Source organism: Schistocerca serialis, chromosome 5 (genome assembly GCF_023864345.2).
Source record: "Schistocerca serialis cubense isolate TAMUIC-IGC-003099 chromosome 5, iqSchSeri2.2, whole genome shotgun sequence".
NCBI lineage: Eukaryota > Metazoa > Arthropoda > Insecta > Orthoptera > Acrididae > Schistocerca > Schistocerca serialis.
The window spans coordinates 750,926,996-750,944,684 of record NC_064642.1 but is presented as its reverse complement, the minus strand read 5'-3'; the positions used below and the strand labels follow the sequence as shown (position 1 = coordinate 750,944,684).

The 17,689-nt window shown below is 43.0% G+C and overlaps 1 protein-coding gene across 1 annotated transcript in view; it reads left to right on the top strand.

Annotated features, from left to right (window-relative positions):
* The window catches only part of LOC126481576 (SCY1-like protein 2), a 691,940-nt gene that overhangs the window by 548,553 nt on the left and 125,698 nt on the right, over positions 1-17,689 (top strand). Inside the window, exon 9 of the mRNA XM_050105436.1 lies at positions 8,441-8,609. Within this exon, the coding sequence (XP_049961393.1) occupies positions 8,441-8,609 (169 nt within the window). The remainder of the gene's footprint in view (positions 1-8,440; positions 8,610-17,689) is intronic.

The following is a 17,689-nucleotide window of genomic DNA, read 5'->3' as shown; positions in this document are numbered from 1 at the left end:
GTGAAGAGGAATGGACATCTCTAAAAAGGGCCATCACAGAACTTGGGAAGGAAAACATAGGTATAAAGAAGGTAGCTGCGAAGAAACCATGGGTAACAGAAGAAATACTTCAGGAATACAGAAATACAAGTCGCTGAGGAATGAAATAAATAGGAAGTGCAGGGAAGCTAAGACGAAATGGCTGCAGGAAAAATGTGAAGACATCGAAAAAGATATGACTGTCGGAAGGACAGACTCAGCATACAGGAAAGTCAAAACATCCTTTGGTGACATTAAAAGCAACGGTGGTAACATTAAGAGTGCAACGGGAATTCCACTGTTAAATGCAGAGGAGAGAGCAGATAGGTGGAAAGAATACATTGAAAGCCTTTCTGAGGGTGAAGATTTGTCTGATGTGATAGAAGAAGAAACAGGAGCCGATTTAGAAGAGATAGGGGATCCAGTATTAGAATCGGAATTTAAAATAGCTTTGGAGGACTTACGGTCAAATAAGGCAGAGGGGATAGATAACATTCCATCAGAATTTCTAAAATCATTGGGGGAAGTGGCAACAAAACGACTATTCACGTTGGTGTGTAGAATATATGAGTCTGGCGACATACCATCTGACTTTCGGAAAAGCATCATCCACACAATTCCGAAGACGGCAAGAGCTGACAAGTGCGAGAATTATCGCACAATCAGCTTAACAGCTCATGCATCGAACCTGCTTACAAGAATAATATACAGAAGAATGGAAAAGAAAATTGAGAATGTGCTAGGTGACGATCAGTTTGGCTTTAGGAAATGTAAATGGACGAGAGAGGCAATTCTGACGTTACGGCTAATAATGGAAGCAAAGCTAAAGAAAAATCAAGACACTTTCATAGGATTTGTCGACCTGGAAAAAGCGTTCGACAATATAAAATGGTGCAAGCTGTTCGAGATTCTGAAAAAAGTTGGGGTAAGCTATAGGGAGAGACGGGTCATATACAATACGTACAACAACCAAGAGGGAATAATAAGAGTGGATGATCAAGAACGAAGTGCTCGTATTAAGAAGAGTGTAAGACAAGGCTGTAGCCTTTCGTCCCTACTCTTCAATCTGTACATCGAGGAAGCAATGATGGAAATAAAAGAAAGGTTCAGGAGTGGAATTAAAATACAAGGTGAAAGGATATCAATGATACGATTCGCTGATGACATTGCTATCCTGAGTGAAAGTGAAGAAGAATTAAATGATCTGCTGAACGGAATTAACAGTCTAATGAGTACACAGTATGGTTTGAGAGTAAATCGGAGAAAGACGAAGGTAATGAGAAGTAGTAGAAATGAGAACAGCGAGAAACTTAACATCAGGATTGATGGTCACCAAGTCAGTGAAGTTAAGGAATTCTGCTACCTAGGCAGTAAAATAACCAATGACGGACGGAGCAAGGAGGACATCAAAAGCAGACTCGCTATGGCAAAAAAGGCATTTCTGGCCAAGAGAAGTCTACTAATATCAAGTACCGGCCTTAATTTGAGGAAGAAATTTCTGAGGATGTACGTCTGGAGTACAGCATTGTATGGTAGTGAAACATGGACTGTGGGAAAACCGGAACAGAAGAGAATCGAAGCATTTGAGATGTGGTGCTATCGACGAATGTTGAAAATTAGGTGGACTGATAAGGTAAGGAACGAGGAGGTTCTACGCAGAACCGGAGAGGAAAGGAGTATGTGGAAAACACTGATAAAGAGAAGGGACAGGATGATAGGACATCTGCTAAGACATGAGGGAATGACTTCCATGGTACTAGAGGGAGCTGTAGAGGGCAAAAACTGTAGAGGAAGACAGAGATTGGAATACGTCAAGCAAATAATTGAGGACGTAGGTTGCAAGTGCTACTCTGATATGAAGAGGTTAGCACAGGAAAGGAATTCGTGGCGGGCCGCATCAAACCAGTCAGTAGCCTGATGACCAGAAAAAAAAACTAACCCCCCCCCCCCCCCATGAACCATGGACCTTGCCGATGGTGGGGAGGCTTGCGTGCCTCAACGATACAGATAGCCGTACCGTAGGTGCAACCACAACGGAGGGGTACCTGTTGAGAGGCCAAACAAACGTGTGGTTCCTGAAGAGGGGCAGCAGCCTTTTCAGTAGTTGCAAGGGCAACAGTCTGGATGACTGACTGATCTGGCCTTGTAACACTAACCAAAACGGCCTCGCTGTGCTGGTACTGCGAACGGCTGAAAGCAAGGGGAAACTACGGCCGTAATTTTTCCCGAGGCCGTGCAGCTTTACTGTATGGTTAAATGATGACGGCGTCCTCTTGGGTAAAATATTCCGGAGGTAAAATAGTCCCCCATTTGGATCTCCGGGTGGGGACTACTCAAGAGGACGTCGTTATCAGCAGAAAGAAAACTGGTGTTCTATGGATCGGAGCGTGGAATGTCAGATCCCTTAATCGGGCAGGTAGGTTAGAAAATTTAAAAAGGGAAATGGATAGGTTAAAGTTAGATATAGAGGGAATTAGTGAAGTTCGGTGGCAGGAGGAACAAGACTTCTGGTCATGTGACTACAGGGTTATAAACACAAAATCAAACAGGGGTAATGCAGGAGTAGGTTTAATAATGAATAGGAAAATAGGAAAGCAGGTAAGCTACTACAAACAGCATAGTGAACGCATTATTGTGGAAAAGATAGATACGAAGCCCATGCCTACTACAGTAGTACAAGTTTATATGCCAACTAGCTCTGCAGATGATGAAGAAATATATGATGAAATAAAAGAAATTATTCAGATAGTGAAGGGTGACGAAAATGTAATAGTCATGGGTGACTGGAATTCGGTAGTAGGAAAAGGGAGAGAAGGAAACGTAGTAGGTGAATGTGGATTGGGGCTAAGAAATGAAAGAGGAAGCCGCCTGGTAGAATTTTGCACAGAGCATAACTTAATCATAGCTAACACTTGGTTCAAGAATCACGAAAGAAGGTTGTATACATGGAAGAACCCTGGAGATACTAAAAGGTTTCAGATAGATTATATAATGGTAAGACAGAGATTTAGGAACCAGGTTTTAAATTGTAAGACATTTCTAGGGGCAGATGTGGACTCTGACCACACTCGATTGGTTATGATCTGTAGATTAAAACTGAAGAAACTGCAAAAAGGTGGCAATTTAAGGAGATGGGACCTGGATAAACTGAAAGAACCAGAGGTTGTACAGAGTTTCAGGGAGAGCATAAGGGAACAATTGACAGAAATGGGGGAAAGAATACAGTAGAAGAAGAATGGGTAACTCTCAGGGATGAAGGCAGCAGAGGGTCAAGTAGGTAAAACGACGAGGGCTAATAGAAATCCTTGGGTAACAGAGGATATATTGAATTTAATTGATGAAAGGAGAGAATATAAAAATGCAGTAAATGAACCAGGCAAAAAGGAATACAAACGTCTCAAAAATGAGATCGACAGGAAGTGCAAAATGGCTAAGCAGGGATGGCTAGAGGACAAATATAAGAATGTAGAGGCTTATCTCACTAGGGTTAAGATAGATACTGCCTACAGGAAAATTAAAGAGACCTTTGGAGAAAAGAGAACCACTTGCATGAACATCAAGAGCTCAGATGGAAACCCAGATCTAAGCATAGAAGGGAAAGCAGAAAGGTGGAAGGAGTATATAGAGGGTCTACACAAGGGCGAAGTACTTGAGGACAATATTATGGAAATGGAAGAGGATGTAGATGAAGATGAAATGGGAGATACGATACTGCGTGAAGAGTTTGACAGAGCACTGAAAGACCTGAGTCGAAACAAGGCCTCCGGAGTAGACGACATTCCATTAGAACTACTGACGGCCTCGGGAGAGCCAGTCCTGACAAAACTTTACCATCTGGTGAGCAAGAGGTATGAAACAGGCGAAATACCCTCAAACTGCAAGAAGAATATAATAATTCCAATCCCAAAGAAAGCAGGTGTTGAAAGATGTGAAAATTACCGAACTATCAGTTTAATAAGTCATAGCTGCAAAATACTAACGCGAATACTTTACAGACAAATGGAAAAACTAGTAGAAGCCGACGTCGGGGAAGATCAGTTTGGATTCCGTAGAAATGTTGGAACACGTGAGGCAATACTGACCCTACGACTTATCTTAGAAGCTAGATTAAGGAAGGGCAAACCTACGTTTCTAGCATTTGTAGACTTAGAGAAAGCTTTTGACAATGTTGACTGGAACACTCTCTCTCAAATTCTGAAGGTGGCAGGGGTAAAATACAGGGACCGAAAGGCTATTTACAATTTGTATAGAAACCAAATGGCAGTTATAAGAGTTGAGGGGCATGAAAGGAATCAGTGGTTGAGAAGGGAGTGAGACAGGGTTGTAGTCTCTCCCCGATGTTATTCAATCTGTATATTGAGCAAGCAGTGAAGGAAACAAAAGAAAAATTCGGAGTATGTATTAAAATCCATGGAGAAGAAATAAAAACTTTGAGGTTCGCCGATGACATTGTAATTCTGTCAGAGACAGCAAAGGACTTGGAAGAGCAGTTGAACGGAATGGATAGTGTCTTGAAAGGAGGATATAAGATGAACATCAACAAAAGCAAAATGAGGATAATGGAATGTAGTCGAATTAAGTCGGGTGATGCTGAGGGAATTAGATTAGGAAATGAGACACTTAAATTAGTAAATGTGTTTTGCTATTTGCGGAGCAAAATAACTGATGGTGGTCAAAGTAGAGAGAATATAAAATGTAGACTGGCAATGGGAAGGAAAGCGTTTCTGAAGAAGAGAAATTTGTTAACATCGAGTATAGATTTAAGTGTCAGGAAGTCATTTCTGAAAGTATTTGTATGGATGTAGCCATGTATGGAAGTGAAACATGGACGATAAATAGTTTGGACAAGAAGAGAATAGAAGCTTTTGAAATGTGGTGCTACAGAAGAAGACTAGATGGGTAGATCACATAACTAATGAGGAAGTATTGAATAGGATTGGGGAGAAGAGAAGTTTGTGGCACAACTTGACTAGAAGAAGGGATCGGTTGGTAAGACATGTTCTGAGGCATCAGGGGATCATCAATTTACTATTGGAGGGCAGCGTGGAGGGTAAAAATCATAGAGGGAGACGAAGAGATGAATACACTAAGCAGGTTCAGAAGGATGTAGGTTGCGGTAGGTACTGGGAGATGAAGAAGCTTGCACATGATAGAGTAGCATGGAGAGCTGCATCAAACCAGTCTCAGGACTGAAGACCACAACAACAACAAAACGAACATTGCCAGTAAAAATGCATCATTATCAGGCAAGCTGATTCGCTCAGCTGTATGGAGAAATGGATAATTACACAATATGCTTTCAGCATCAGAACTCATTTCAGCAGTACGCCTTTGAAATGTGTTGCTGCTCAAAGGTATTCTTTTGTGTACAGGTGTATCATAAGCAGGTTTGTGTAGAGCAGTTTTTAAAACCTCTTCAATGGCTGACAAATTCAGTTGTTCCTTGATAGCTTGCAGTTTTCCGTATGTCTCCATTGTTGTGCCATTTGTGTCATGTTCAAGTTTATTACATCTCTTGATGTGTGACAAAACGGTTATAGGCCCAACACCGGCTGTGCCAGATACGCTTTCTACTCCTCGAAGAAGGACTATGGACAGTACTAATGAAGTGAAGCTAGCAAAATTGTTAATAATGTCGCATTATGTTGCCTGCAGGAGAACGAAAATGAAAATTTGCTCCACCCCTCTCTCAGCAGATGAGACAAACAGTGACACACTTAGGGGCGAGCTTCAACTCTGTGAGAAGAATCTGGAATTCTGGTTGCAACCTGCCTAAATGGGATCCACTCTCGTGGACCGCCCTTGTTGTGCCGTTTGTGTCGTGTTCAAAATTAACACATCTCTTGATGTGTGACGAAGCGGTTCCTGGCCCATCACACGCAGCATAAAATACTCTTTCTGCTTCGCAGAGAATGGCAAGGCGTAGCAGAGCTCTGGGGGTTGACTGTGGTTGACGTGTCTTATCAAATTTTCCTAGATATCTTAATTTTTGTCCTCAGTGCATATAATGCACCCCTTTTTCTCCATCGAAGGTGGAATCGATCGTGGAGCTCGATACAGACCACTTTGGGAATCACTGGGGTATATGGAGGTGGTTCACCACATTACCGATCATCACTTTTAAAGACATGACACCAAGAATTGTTTCGCAAGTAGCAGCTCAGTGTACGAAGTATAACTGTATCAACGTAATTAGTCACACGCTACACCCAGGAAAATTAGATTTGAAATCAAGAACCAGTTCGCCTGTCAGTTAAAATGTGTAATTACACAGGGCAACGAAAAAATATTATTACCACTATTTGTCATGTGACAAAAAAATGGTTCAAATGGCTCTGAGCACTATGGGACTTAACTGCTGAAGTCATCAGTCCCCTAGAACTTAGAACTACTTAAACCTAACTAACCTAAGGACATCACACACATCCATGCCCGAGGCAGGATTCGAACCTGCGACCGTAGCGGTCGCGCGGTTCCAGACTGTAGCGCCTAGAAACGCTCGGCCACACGGCCGGCTGTCATGTGAGAGATTAATTCCTTAGCGTTTTGGGCACAGAATCAATGTCTCACCTCAGTTTGATTTTCCTGTCACGTAGTTTTGTCACAATATGACATCGTTATAAAATGGAAATTTTATAACACTAATTTAATTTTTTCAACAGGAACCTCTTGATTAAGTGAGTATCACGTGTCAGCTGATGATTATTTCATTTCTCTGCCCATAAAGCATCTATTACGGCTTTCCTCCAGTGAACTGATTGTTCTGCTGCTCGGTGAAGTGATCAGCAGTAGTATCCAACCATATTGCTAGTCAAGTGGCCCTGATATCGTCATTATGTCTTCGTGAAAGTATTCACCTTGTTCGTCAGTGACATTAATCAAAATTTCAGGTATATAATCAAGGTGAACGTAAAAAAAGTGAATCGTGTAGTTCAGCAAACAATCATGTTGGTATCCCACAGCTGTCAAGGACGTCTTCAGACACGCTTCCGCCGAGCATCATTGCTCAGTTTGGAGCGGGAGTCATCACTGAAGATAATCCTACTGCAGTCAATGAGATTCCAGGCCGAAGACGTGTCTGGAGACGCCCAGACAACTGTCGGATACCAACCTGACTGTCGCTTGCCATATGGCCCGATAACCATGAGTGACTGTCTGTGGTGCCATTTGTCCATAGCAGGAGCTCTTTGGTTGTCATCCGTGACACCCTTACAGCTCGGTGGTACATCGATGATATTCTACTCCCCTTTGGTTGCCCTTCATGGAAAGCCATCCTGAACTTACATTTCAGCAGAATAATGTCCACCTGCACACGGCAAGAGACTGCTTGTCTTCGAGATTCCCGTACCCTCCCCTGGCCAACGAGATCGCCAGGTCTCTCAATTGCGAACGTTTGGAGCATTATGGGCAGGGACCTCCAACCAGCTCGGGACTTTGGCGATCTAACGCGCTAGTCGGACAGAATCTGACACGATATCCCTTAGGAGGACATCCAACAACTCTGTCAATCAATACCAAGCCGAGTAACTGCGTGCATGAGGGCCAGAGGTGAACCAACGCGTTATTGGCTTGCTCAATTTGTGACGCTTTTTCTCTTCAATAAATCATCCCATTTTTCTGGAATTATAATCATTTGTTTGTCTGTACATGCATATCAGTCTACCGATTTCCGTCCCATTCGGATAACTCCTTTGAGGTGCGTCGTTTTTTTTACTGTTCTTTATGACATTGTATTACCTTCTTCTTGAAATTTGGCGGTGTTTCTGATGTCTCATACCGTACACCAGATGAAAGAGTTTTGTCATGGCTGACTCTCTCATATCTGCAGTTCTAATGGAATTTCGTTAAGCCCAGGGACCTTGTTTCGATCCTTCCCATATATAACTGATAGAGGAAATCAAGTATATCCGAAAATCAGACGCTTGTTTTGTCACAGGTTTGTTTAATTAGAATGGAGGACTCACGGATATGGTCATCCAGCTCCTGTGGCATCACTGCCGTGGAGGTGTTCTAAATCACGTTACTGTTTACTATAAAAATTCCAGGAGTGTACGCTCCTAGAAGGGTCGACCACTGTATTATCTTCTCCTAGGTATATCTCGAAAAAAGATCTTGAAGGTAACATTAGAGACATTCGAGCTTACATGGAGGCCTAGCAACGATCGTGTTCCTACGTACCATTTGTGATGGGAACAGGAAAAGAGGGGGGGGGGGGGGGGGGGGGAGTGATACACACTTAGGTATCTTACGGAGTGTACGTGTAGATGTAGTGTTCTAGATATCTGAGTTAGGATTCATCCTTTCTCAGTGTTGCAGCTCTTGCAAACATTTGTCTATGAGATTGCAGCGAGCAGTGTGAAACAGAGCAGCGAGCAGTGTGAAACAGAGGAGCACATGCTGAGGAGGGGTGCTTGTGTTGCAGACATCTACCGGCTGATGCTGAGCGACAAGAAGTACGGCCTGTCGGTGAACCTGATGGCGACCCGCGTGATGCCGTCGCTGCTGCCGCAGACGGTCAACCCGAGCCTCAACCTCGACCAGTTCACCAACCTCCTCGAGGTACTGCAGGAGATGCTCGACCACATCGACAGGTGCGTACAGATAGCCTTCACCCAACCCTCTCTTCCCACCCCCCCTCCCCCAATCCTCCCTCGCCGCCACTAGAGATTCGCACCGATGTCCGTTCAGGAAAGTTAACATTTTACACTGGCTGTCTTACCTCACTCCAGTCGATACTGACAAATTTTAAGGAATTATAGAAGATATCATGAGGAACGAACTCAAGATAGGAGCTCGTGCCCAGAACAGGGCAGTATTTACGATCCTTGTAACTGTAGGCTGCACCTGTGGTATGGACCCCACCAGACAAAAGTATGTTTTAACCCACCCAAAAAGCATTTTAGAAATTTTTCCGGTGGAAAGCACATAACGGAACGTTTAAGGTTTATTATAAAATTTCAGTACACAATTTGTGATTTAGTGCACTGACGAGATTAAAATATATGTAGAAAACTGAAATCATTAAGTTTCTCAACCGGATTTGTTAACATGCTATAAACAACTGTTTAAAGAAAGAGAAAATTGCTCTGAGCACTATGGGACTTAACATCTTAGGTCATCAGTCCCCTAGAACTTAGAACTACTTAAACCTAACTAACCTAAGCACATCACACACATCCATGCCCGAAGCAGGATTCGAACCTGCGACCGCAGCAGTCCCACGGTTCCGGACTGTAGCGCCTAGAACCGCACGGCCACCGCGGCCGGCCTTAAAGAAAGAGAGGGAGAAAAAAATGGTTCAAATGGCTCTGAGCACTATGGGACTTAACATCTACGGTCATCAGTCCCCTAGAAGTTAGAATTACTTAAACCTAACTAACCTAAGGACATCACACAACACCCAGTCATCACGCGCAGAGAAAATCCCTGACCCCGCGGGGAATCGATCCCGGGAACCCGGGCACGGGAAGCGAGAACACTACCGCACGACCACGAGCTGCGGGCCAAGAGAGGGAGAGAGAGAATGAAAAGGCTGAGATTCATGTTCATACAAAAATCAGTATTTCACTATAACAACATTTTTGACTAGGGGGCGACTTATAATATAGTAAATTACCCATTGCTATGACAGGCCAAGTAACTTTTATAGAACGCTGCGCTACACTTCAAAGTGACACAGACACACGACATTATTTTTCAACGTAGTCGCAAAGTCTCTGAAAAGAACGGTCACAATATTCTGCTTCTACCAGTTACTTAGTCCCTTGACGATAGAAATCCTATCGTTGGTCGCGGAGCCATTCGAGAAGTGCTGTGTGAACGTTCTCTTCGACGCAGAGCCTCTTCTCCCCTGATCTACTTTCACCCTGGCGAAAAGATGGAAACCACACGGTGAAAAATCTGTATTTCCCGAGACGCACTCAGCCAATCGTTCTCTTCGAGATGTGATAATGACTGCAACGTATTTGAATTATTGTGGCACTCCGGTCGGAAAGCAGGTTGTATGGATTTTAACCTGTCAGCGTATATGTGACATTTTAGGGGGACCTTGTGAACTGCCCATGTTCGATTTTCTTTACGTATATTATTGGATCTGAAAATCTGTGCCTAGACATCAGTCTCCTAAAGCAGTGCTGCACAATTCTTCAAGAAAAGAAAAACTCAACCAAGTTGCCTCTGAAAATGAGTTGATTTCCGACAGCTGTTAAGTGCAAAGCATTTCACATTTCATATCAGCGCGTACTCCGCTGCAAAACATTTCACACCTGTTTCGTAGATGCCTGTAGCTGAGTGCGTAAGGTTTCTGGTCCGAATTACCTGTAATTTGTTCTACTTTTATTTAAATTCTATATTTTGTCAGGTTGAAACTGTAATAAAGAAATACAGAACCGTAATTGTGTAATGAAAGTAACATCATTTTAAATTATGGCTCATATGAAACAAATTGAAATTTGATACAGACATGTGAAATGACTTACATTCATCAATAATACTCGACTATGAATTTGTCTCTATATCTCCTATGTTTACGGCTAATATCCACTATTTTTCCTTTCTTCACTCCATGGAGAAACGAGCATGTGAAATGCACCAGTATTATTGACGAAACTACCTGACAGAATAATCTGGTTTTAATCTGTGAAGAAGTTCAATTTCAGCAGAACTCCGCTACAGAGTGAAAATTCTTTCTGCAGTATTATTGGAGAATATGAGTCATTCCATATTCTATGTGACCCATATTAAAAAAAAAAAAACAATGATTGTTTTCGGTAGAAAATTATAATTCATTGTTCCTGTATTATAATTTCCACTTGAAAAAAATATAGAATTTGAGTAAAAGTAGAAAAAGAATGTTGTTAAGAAGATTCAAACCAGAGACCAGTCTTCGACGTTACACATTCTGCGAAACACCTTTGAAATGTTTTGCCGTTTAAACTGTGTCGCACTGATTTAGTAAACTGATGGCTGGGCACAGATTTTCACGTTCTATGAATGTACGTAAAGGAAATCGAACATCGAACATAGCCAGTCCGTCTAGTCCCCTTGTCTGATAAAAGCTCATAAAATCTATACAGCCTGCTACTGAGAAGAGTGCAAAAATGATAGTGTGTGTAACAAGTCCGACAATAACTTCAATACATTGCAGTCATTTTGACGTCTTGAAAAGAACAGCTCGCTGAGTTTGTCATCTAACGGCAGCGTCAGGTACTTGGCGGCTCACGTCACGAGCTGCGACCCGCGGCCGACGAGTCTTACTCGGGAGCCTCGCTGCGATCCCAGAAAGCTTAGGATTCAACGTCGAGTCTGCTTACGACACGCCAGCGTCCAAACCGATGTTTGCTGCCAGGCGGGTAGCCTCGTGACAGGCGCTGTCCCTACTGATTCGACGTTCTGCAGTATCTTTGGACGACGTTTCCATACCTGAGTTCCTACCCTCGTAGTGCTTCTCAAGATACCCTCTACTGCCATTCCAAATTTGTAGGTCTTGTTTTGTTACAATATATATAGAATCACCATTCCACTGTCAAAAAAACTAATCATTCTTCTAGCTAGTTTTGTAACTTATGTGTACAGGACTCATCCAAGCAAAAAAGGACACTCAATCAGATCTACTCAGTAATACTGTGCACTAGAACAATGAAATTTAGCAAGTAAAAGCATTGTTTCTTAACCTCTTTAGTTCAAATGTGTGTGAATTCATAAGGGACCAAACTGCTGAGGTCATCGTTCCCTAGACTTACTCACTACTTAAACTAACTTATGCTAAGAACAACACACACATCCATGCCCGAGGGAGGACTCGAACCTCCGGCGGGAGGAGCCGCGCAGTCCGTGACATGGCGCCTCTAACCACGCAGCTACTCCGCGCAATGACGCACAATGTACGAGACAGGCATACATCCATTTCTGTTTGCACTTAAAGAATGTACCGCAGCAAAACCCTTCAGACTGGTCGTTAAGCCACTTTCGTCGCGCATGCAACGATATTGTTGTCAACTCGAAAATTTTTCCCATGCAGAGTAGTCTTTACTTATCCCGACGGGCAGAACCCCAGTCATGCTACATTGTTACTGAATCGGAGTTATCATATCACTGTCCATCCCATTTGACAAAGCTCCTCAGCCTTCACATGAAGTCCTCAAATTTAGCCGGCTGAAGTGGCCGTGCGGTTAAAGGCGCTACAGTCTGGAACCGCAAGACCGCTACGGTCGCAGGTTCGAATCCTGCCTCGGGCATGGATGTTTGTGATGTCCTTAGGTTAGTTAGGTTTAACTAGTTCTAAGTTCTAGGGGACTAATGACCTCAGCAGTTGAGTCCCATAGTGCTCAGAGCCATTTGAACCATTTTTTTTTCCTCAAATTTACCTTGTTGGCCGGCCGCTGTGGCCGAGCGGTTTTAGGCGCTTTAGTCCGGAACCGCGCTGCTGCTACGGTCGCAGGTTCGAATCCTGCCTCGGGCGTGGATGTGTGTGATGTCCTTAGGATAGTTAGGATTAAGTGGTTCTAAGTTCTAGTGGACTCATGACCTCAGCTGTTAAGTCCCATAGTGCTCAGACCCATTTGAACCATTTGTACCTTGTTGTGGTGCTTCTCCGACGACGAAAACGATCGTTATTTCGTAATGTTCGAGAAATTCCGTGAAATTCATTCTCCCATGATCTCAGAGATGTGTCACCATCAATTTATTTCATGACCTGGTAAGTCACAGCTTACTTCAATGTAGAAATCACGAATGCTCCTACTGCGTCAACTAATTTTCGCTGAAACTAAACAGTTTTGATGGACAATTGTAGAAAATAATTCACACAGATAGTTTTACTACACCGCCAAGTACGTTCTTCTTGGTTTGCATTATCTCCTGACGACAAATGTTTCTCTGTTCAAATAACACGGAAATTTTTCTGTCATTTACGACAGTCGAAAGTCTTATTAGGACCAGACGGTTTTCATTTTATTTAAAGCATCTTCAGTGTCAGTTTTTGATGTCTACATTATTTGCACGTTATTCTATACATGAGCGTTCGATTGTAATACACGTACTAACAAACAATATTTTCTCTTTTTTATGTTTATAGTATACAGGGTGTAAAACATTTACCGTACATATGCAAAATTTTAGAGCGTTTAGACAAGATAAGAAGTAATACTTTTTTATGTAGCAAAAATGTCACAGGCGCACCGCTCCCCCCCCCCCCCCTCCCTCAAGTGACCATAAAGTTTTGACGCTAGTGATGTTCAGATACGGTTCCCAAACTGCCATGTGATAAATATTGATTTAGAAACGTTGCTGAGAACAAATAATGGCTGCAGCTTCAACCAACCAGGCAATCAACTCTTCTGGAGTGTTTATCGTTGTCTCACAAACTAAACGCTTGACCGCCTCCCACTAAAAGAAAGCCATAGGGTTGAGGCCAAGAGAACGTGGTGATTTCGATACTGGCCCATCCCTCACAAATCAAAAACTTGGGGAAAACAATGTCTGAATGTTCCTCTTACATCAACGACAAAGTGGAGTGGGGTCCCGTCATGTTGGAACCATTATCATTGTCTGACTGCTTGCGGTGGACACTCTCCTGCATTTCCAGTAGCATTTCATGGTAAAAGGTATTGTAATTTCCTCCACCGGGCGTGTAAGGCAAAGGTTTCAGCCGTGAACAATACCAGCCCACATAGTTGTGTGTCACCTCAGTATTCAAATGGTTCAAATGGCTCTGAGCACTATGGGACTTAACTTATGAGGTCATCAGTCCCCCCGAAATCAGAACTACTTAAACCTAACTAACCTAAGGACATCACACACATCCATGCCCGAGGCAGGATTCGAACCTGCGACCGTAGTGGTCGCGCGGTTCCAGACTGTAGCGCCTAGAACTGCTTGGGCACTCCGGCCGGCGCCTCGGGATTTTCCAACTCCCAGACATGGCTGTTCAATATTCCTTCCCTTGTGAACGCACCCTCATCAGTAAACAAAATACACGTCTAGAAGAAATGATGTAAATCCACTGGCAGAAATGCACGCAGTAGAGAAAGTCAATAACTGACAGGTCTTGTACCCCCTGATATTTGAATGGATGCATGCGTATGTCATGCTGGGCGTTCCATACATCTGCATTTGAGGTATTTAGTGTCAGCCCTCAAGAACCTGTAAACATCAGTAGAAACTTTCATCTAAATACTAAATCATGTAAACAATAACCATGTAATTGTTTGTCCATCGATGTTGCCACTGCTAGCCGTAATGAAATTCCAACCTTCATAGCAGTAGGATTTAATTCTGTAGTAAATCAGATTTGATTATCAATGAAAAAGTCAAAACAGTTGTGAACATTGGGCTAAGAAAATCATGTCCAGCATCAAAGTCTTCAAGAGCCCAACTGTACCTTTGACATCTGTGTCACATAACAAAAATGTTTGTTTTTATCTCCTCTAATAACTTGACAAATTTGTAAATGTAGTAATTTACAGTTATTATGATGAATGGAGAAAACTGTAGGAAACGATCACTGGAAGATTAGGAGCAAAAAAGGTCATATGGACATATGGTAGGCACATACGGTATTCACGTCCACTTGAAGGTGGAGATAAAACATCTTTGACAGTGGCTGTAGTGTCAGCACCAGACAGGTGGCCTGCCAGCATGGGGTAGGCCAGACAACAAGTGTGAAATAGTCTTCACGACAGTTGCCAGTGTCTGTATCACTTACAATGCATACAGAACTTATTACTCACAGACTTGGCTCTGTGGCGACAGTTTTGTTGCTGCTAGTCACTCTGGTCACCCTGGTGCTGGGAATTCTGTCATCCATACTATTCACAGATGAGGCTACCTTTACGAGAGGCAATACCATCATCCTTCGCAACGCCCACATGTGGGTTTTGTAGAATGGCCATGGTATAATGACAGCAAGCCATCAGCACCAGTTCAGCTCAATATGTGGTCCAGGGTTATGGGCGACTGCCTCACATGACCAGTCATTCTCCCACAATGCCTTAAAATCAAGGCATATCTGCACTTCTGTGTGTGACATTGGCGCCCCCGCTGGATGACGTGCCTTCATTGGTACGAAGGGTAATGTGGCTACTACATGATGGAGCTACAGCTCACTGCCCTCTGGAGTGTGGAACTAAAACATTTCCACTTGCCTGCTGTGTTCCCTTGCGTGCTTTTAGTCAATGAAACCTATACTGACGAAGATCTTTACATCTCCAGCTTCTAGTGGGTGTACCGTCCTTGAAACGTGTTTCTGAATGGGTACTGATTTGGTACTAATTTTCCCGGGATCGTTTCCTGGTATTTGTCCCCATTTATCAAAATTGCAACAACGAAAAATAATTAATGTAGAGTTATTAAATTTCGAGAATACACTTATGTATTTAAGTGATCAACATTACAAGATCACTGGTTAATATAGGTGCGAGATAAACCGTTGCAAATGGGAAATGCTGGTACATTAATAAGTGGTGTAACCAACACAGTGTTGAATGCAAGCATGCAAACATGCATGCATTGTTTTGTGCATGTCAGTTTGTAGGATGGAGTTCCATGCCTGTTGCACTTGGATCAGTCAAAATGTGGATGGTTAATGCTGTCTGTGGCTGTCACTGGAGTTGTCGTAATTGATATCCAATATTTGCTCAGTGATCGAGTGGGTCGAGGCAACATTTCGACTCTCTGTAGAGCGTGTTGGGTCTGCAGCAGTGGGTGGGCATTATCCTGCTGGAAAACATCCTGGAATGCCGCATGAATGACAGCAAAACAGGTCGAACCAACTGACCGACATAAAATTTGCGTGAAATAACCACGACAGTTCTCCTGCTGTCATATAAAATCACACCCTAGATCATAACTACTGGTGTAGGTCAGTGTGTCTAACACGCAGACAGGTTGATTGCAAGACTTCAACTGCCCCCTTCTAACCAACATGTACATCATTGGCACCAAGGCAGAACCACCCTTCACCAGAAAACACAACAGAAATCATCCAGCGAGCTGTCGCTTGATACCACTGTAATCACAAATGGCAGTTGTTTGGGGTCAGTGGAATGCACATTACATTCTAGCTTGGAGATGTCCTTGAAGTAACCGATTTGTAACAGTTCGCTGTGTCACTGTGGCGCCAACTGGTGTTCACATCGCTGCTGCAGATGCAGTATGAGGCGCCACAGCCACACATCGAACACGGTGGTCGTCCCTCTCGATAGTGACACGTGTCCATCCGGAACATGGTCTCGTTGCTACTGTACATTCTCGAGAATATCGCTGCCGGATGTCATGTACAATGGCAACATTTCTGCCAAGTCTTTCTGCAGTATCACAGAAGGAACAACCAGCTTCTCGTAGCCCTATTACGTGACCTTGTTCAAGCTCAGTGAGGTGTCGATAGTGGCGTCTTTGTCACCTTAAAGGCATTATTGGCTAATATCAATTGCAAAGATAAATAATAATCACGACCGTTACAGTGTGTCTTTAAAGCAAACCTGAATAGCATCTAGACATTTTTCATATGTAGAAGCATGCCTGCCAACTTGGGTTTATGTCGCACAACTCCTTTTCTTTTTCTTTCAGTACATATAATGTGTGTGTGTCTGTGTACAGGGTGGTCCATTGATCGTGACCGGGCACAATATCTCACGAAATAAGCGTTAAACGAAAAAACTACAAAGAACGAAACTTGTCTAGCTTGAAGGGGGAAACCAGATGGCGCTATGGTTGGCCCGCTAGATGGCGCTGCCATATTAGGTTAGATTAGATTAGATTTACTTTTCATGGTCAAACGGATATCAACTGCGTTTTTTAAATAGGAATCCCCATTTTTTATTACATAGTCGTGTAGTATGTAAAGAAATATGAGTGTTTTAGTTGGACCACTTTTTTCGCTTTGTGATAGATGGCACTGTGATAGTCACAAACATGGCTCACAATTTTAGACGAACAGTTGGTAACAGGTAGGTTTTTAAAATTAAAGTACAGAACGTAGGTACGTTTGAACATTTTATTTCGGTTGTTCCAATGTGATACATGTACCTTTGTGAACTTATCATTTCTGAGAATGCATGCTGTTACAGCGTGATTACCTGTAAATACCACATTAACGCAATAAATGCTCAAAATGATGTCCGTCAACCTCAATGCATTTGGCAATACGTGTAACGACATTCCTCTCAACAGCGAGTAGTTCGCCTTCCGTAATGTTCGCACATGCATTGACAATGCACTGCCCCATGTTGTCAGGCGTTGTCGGCGGATCACAATAGCAAATATCCTTCAAGAAATCCGGGGACGTCAGATCCGGTGAACGTGCTTCGACGACCAATCCACCTGTCATGAAATATGCTATTCAATACCGCTTCAACTGCACGTGAGCTATGTGCCGAATATCCATCATGTTGGAAGTACATCACCATTCTGTCTTGCAGTGAAACATCTTGTAGTAACATCGATAGAACATTACGTAGGAAATCAGCATACATTGCACCATTTAGATTGCCATCGATAAAATGGTGGCCAATTATCCTTCCTCCCACCATGTCGTACCATACATTAACCCGCCAAGGTCGCTGATGTTCCACTTGTCGCAGCCATCGTGGATTTTCCGTTGCCCAATAGTGCATATTGTGCCGGTTTACGTTACCACTGTTGGTGAATGACGCTTTGTCGCTAAATAGAACGC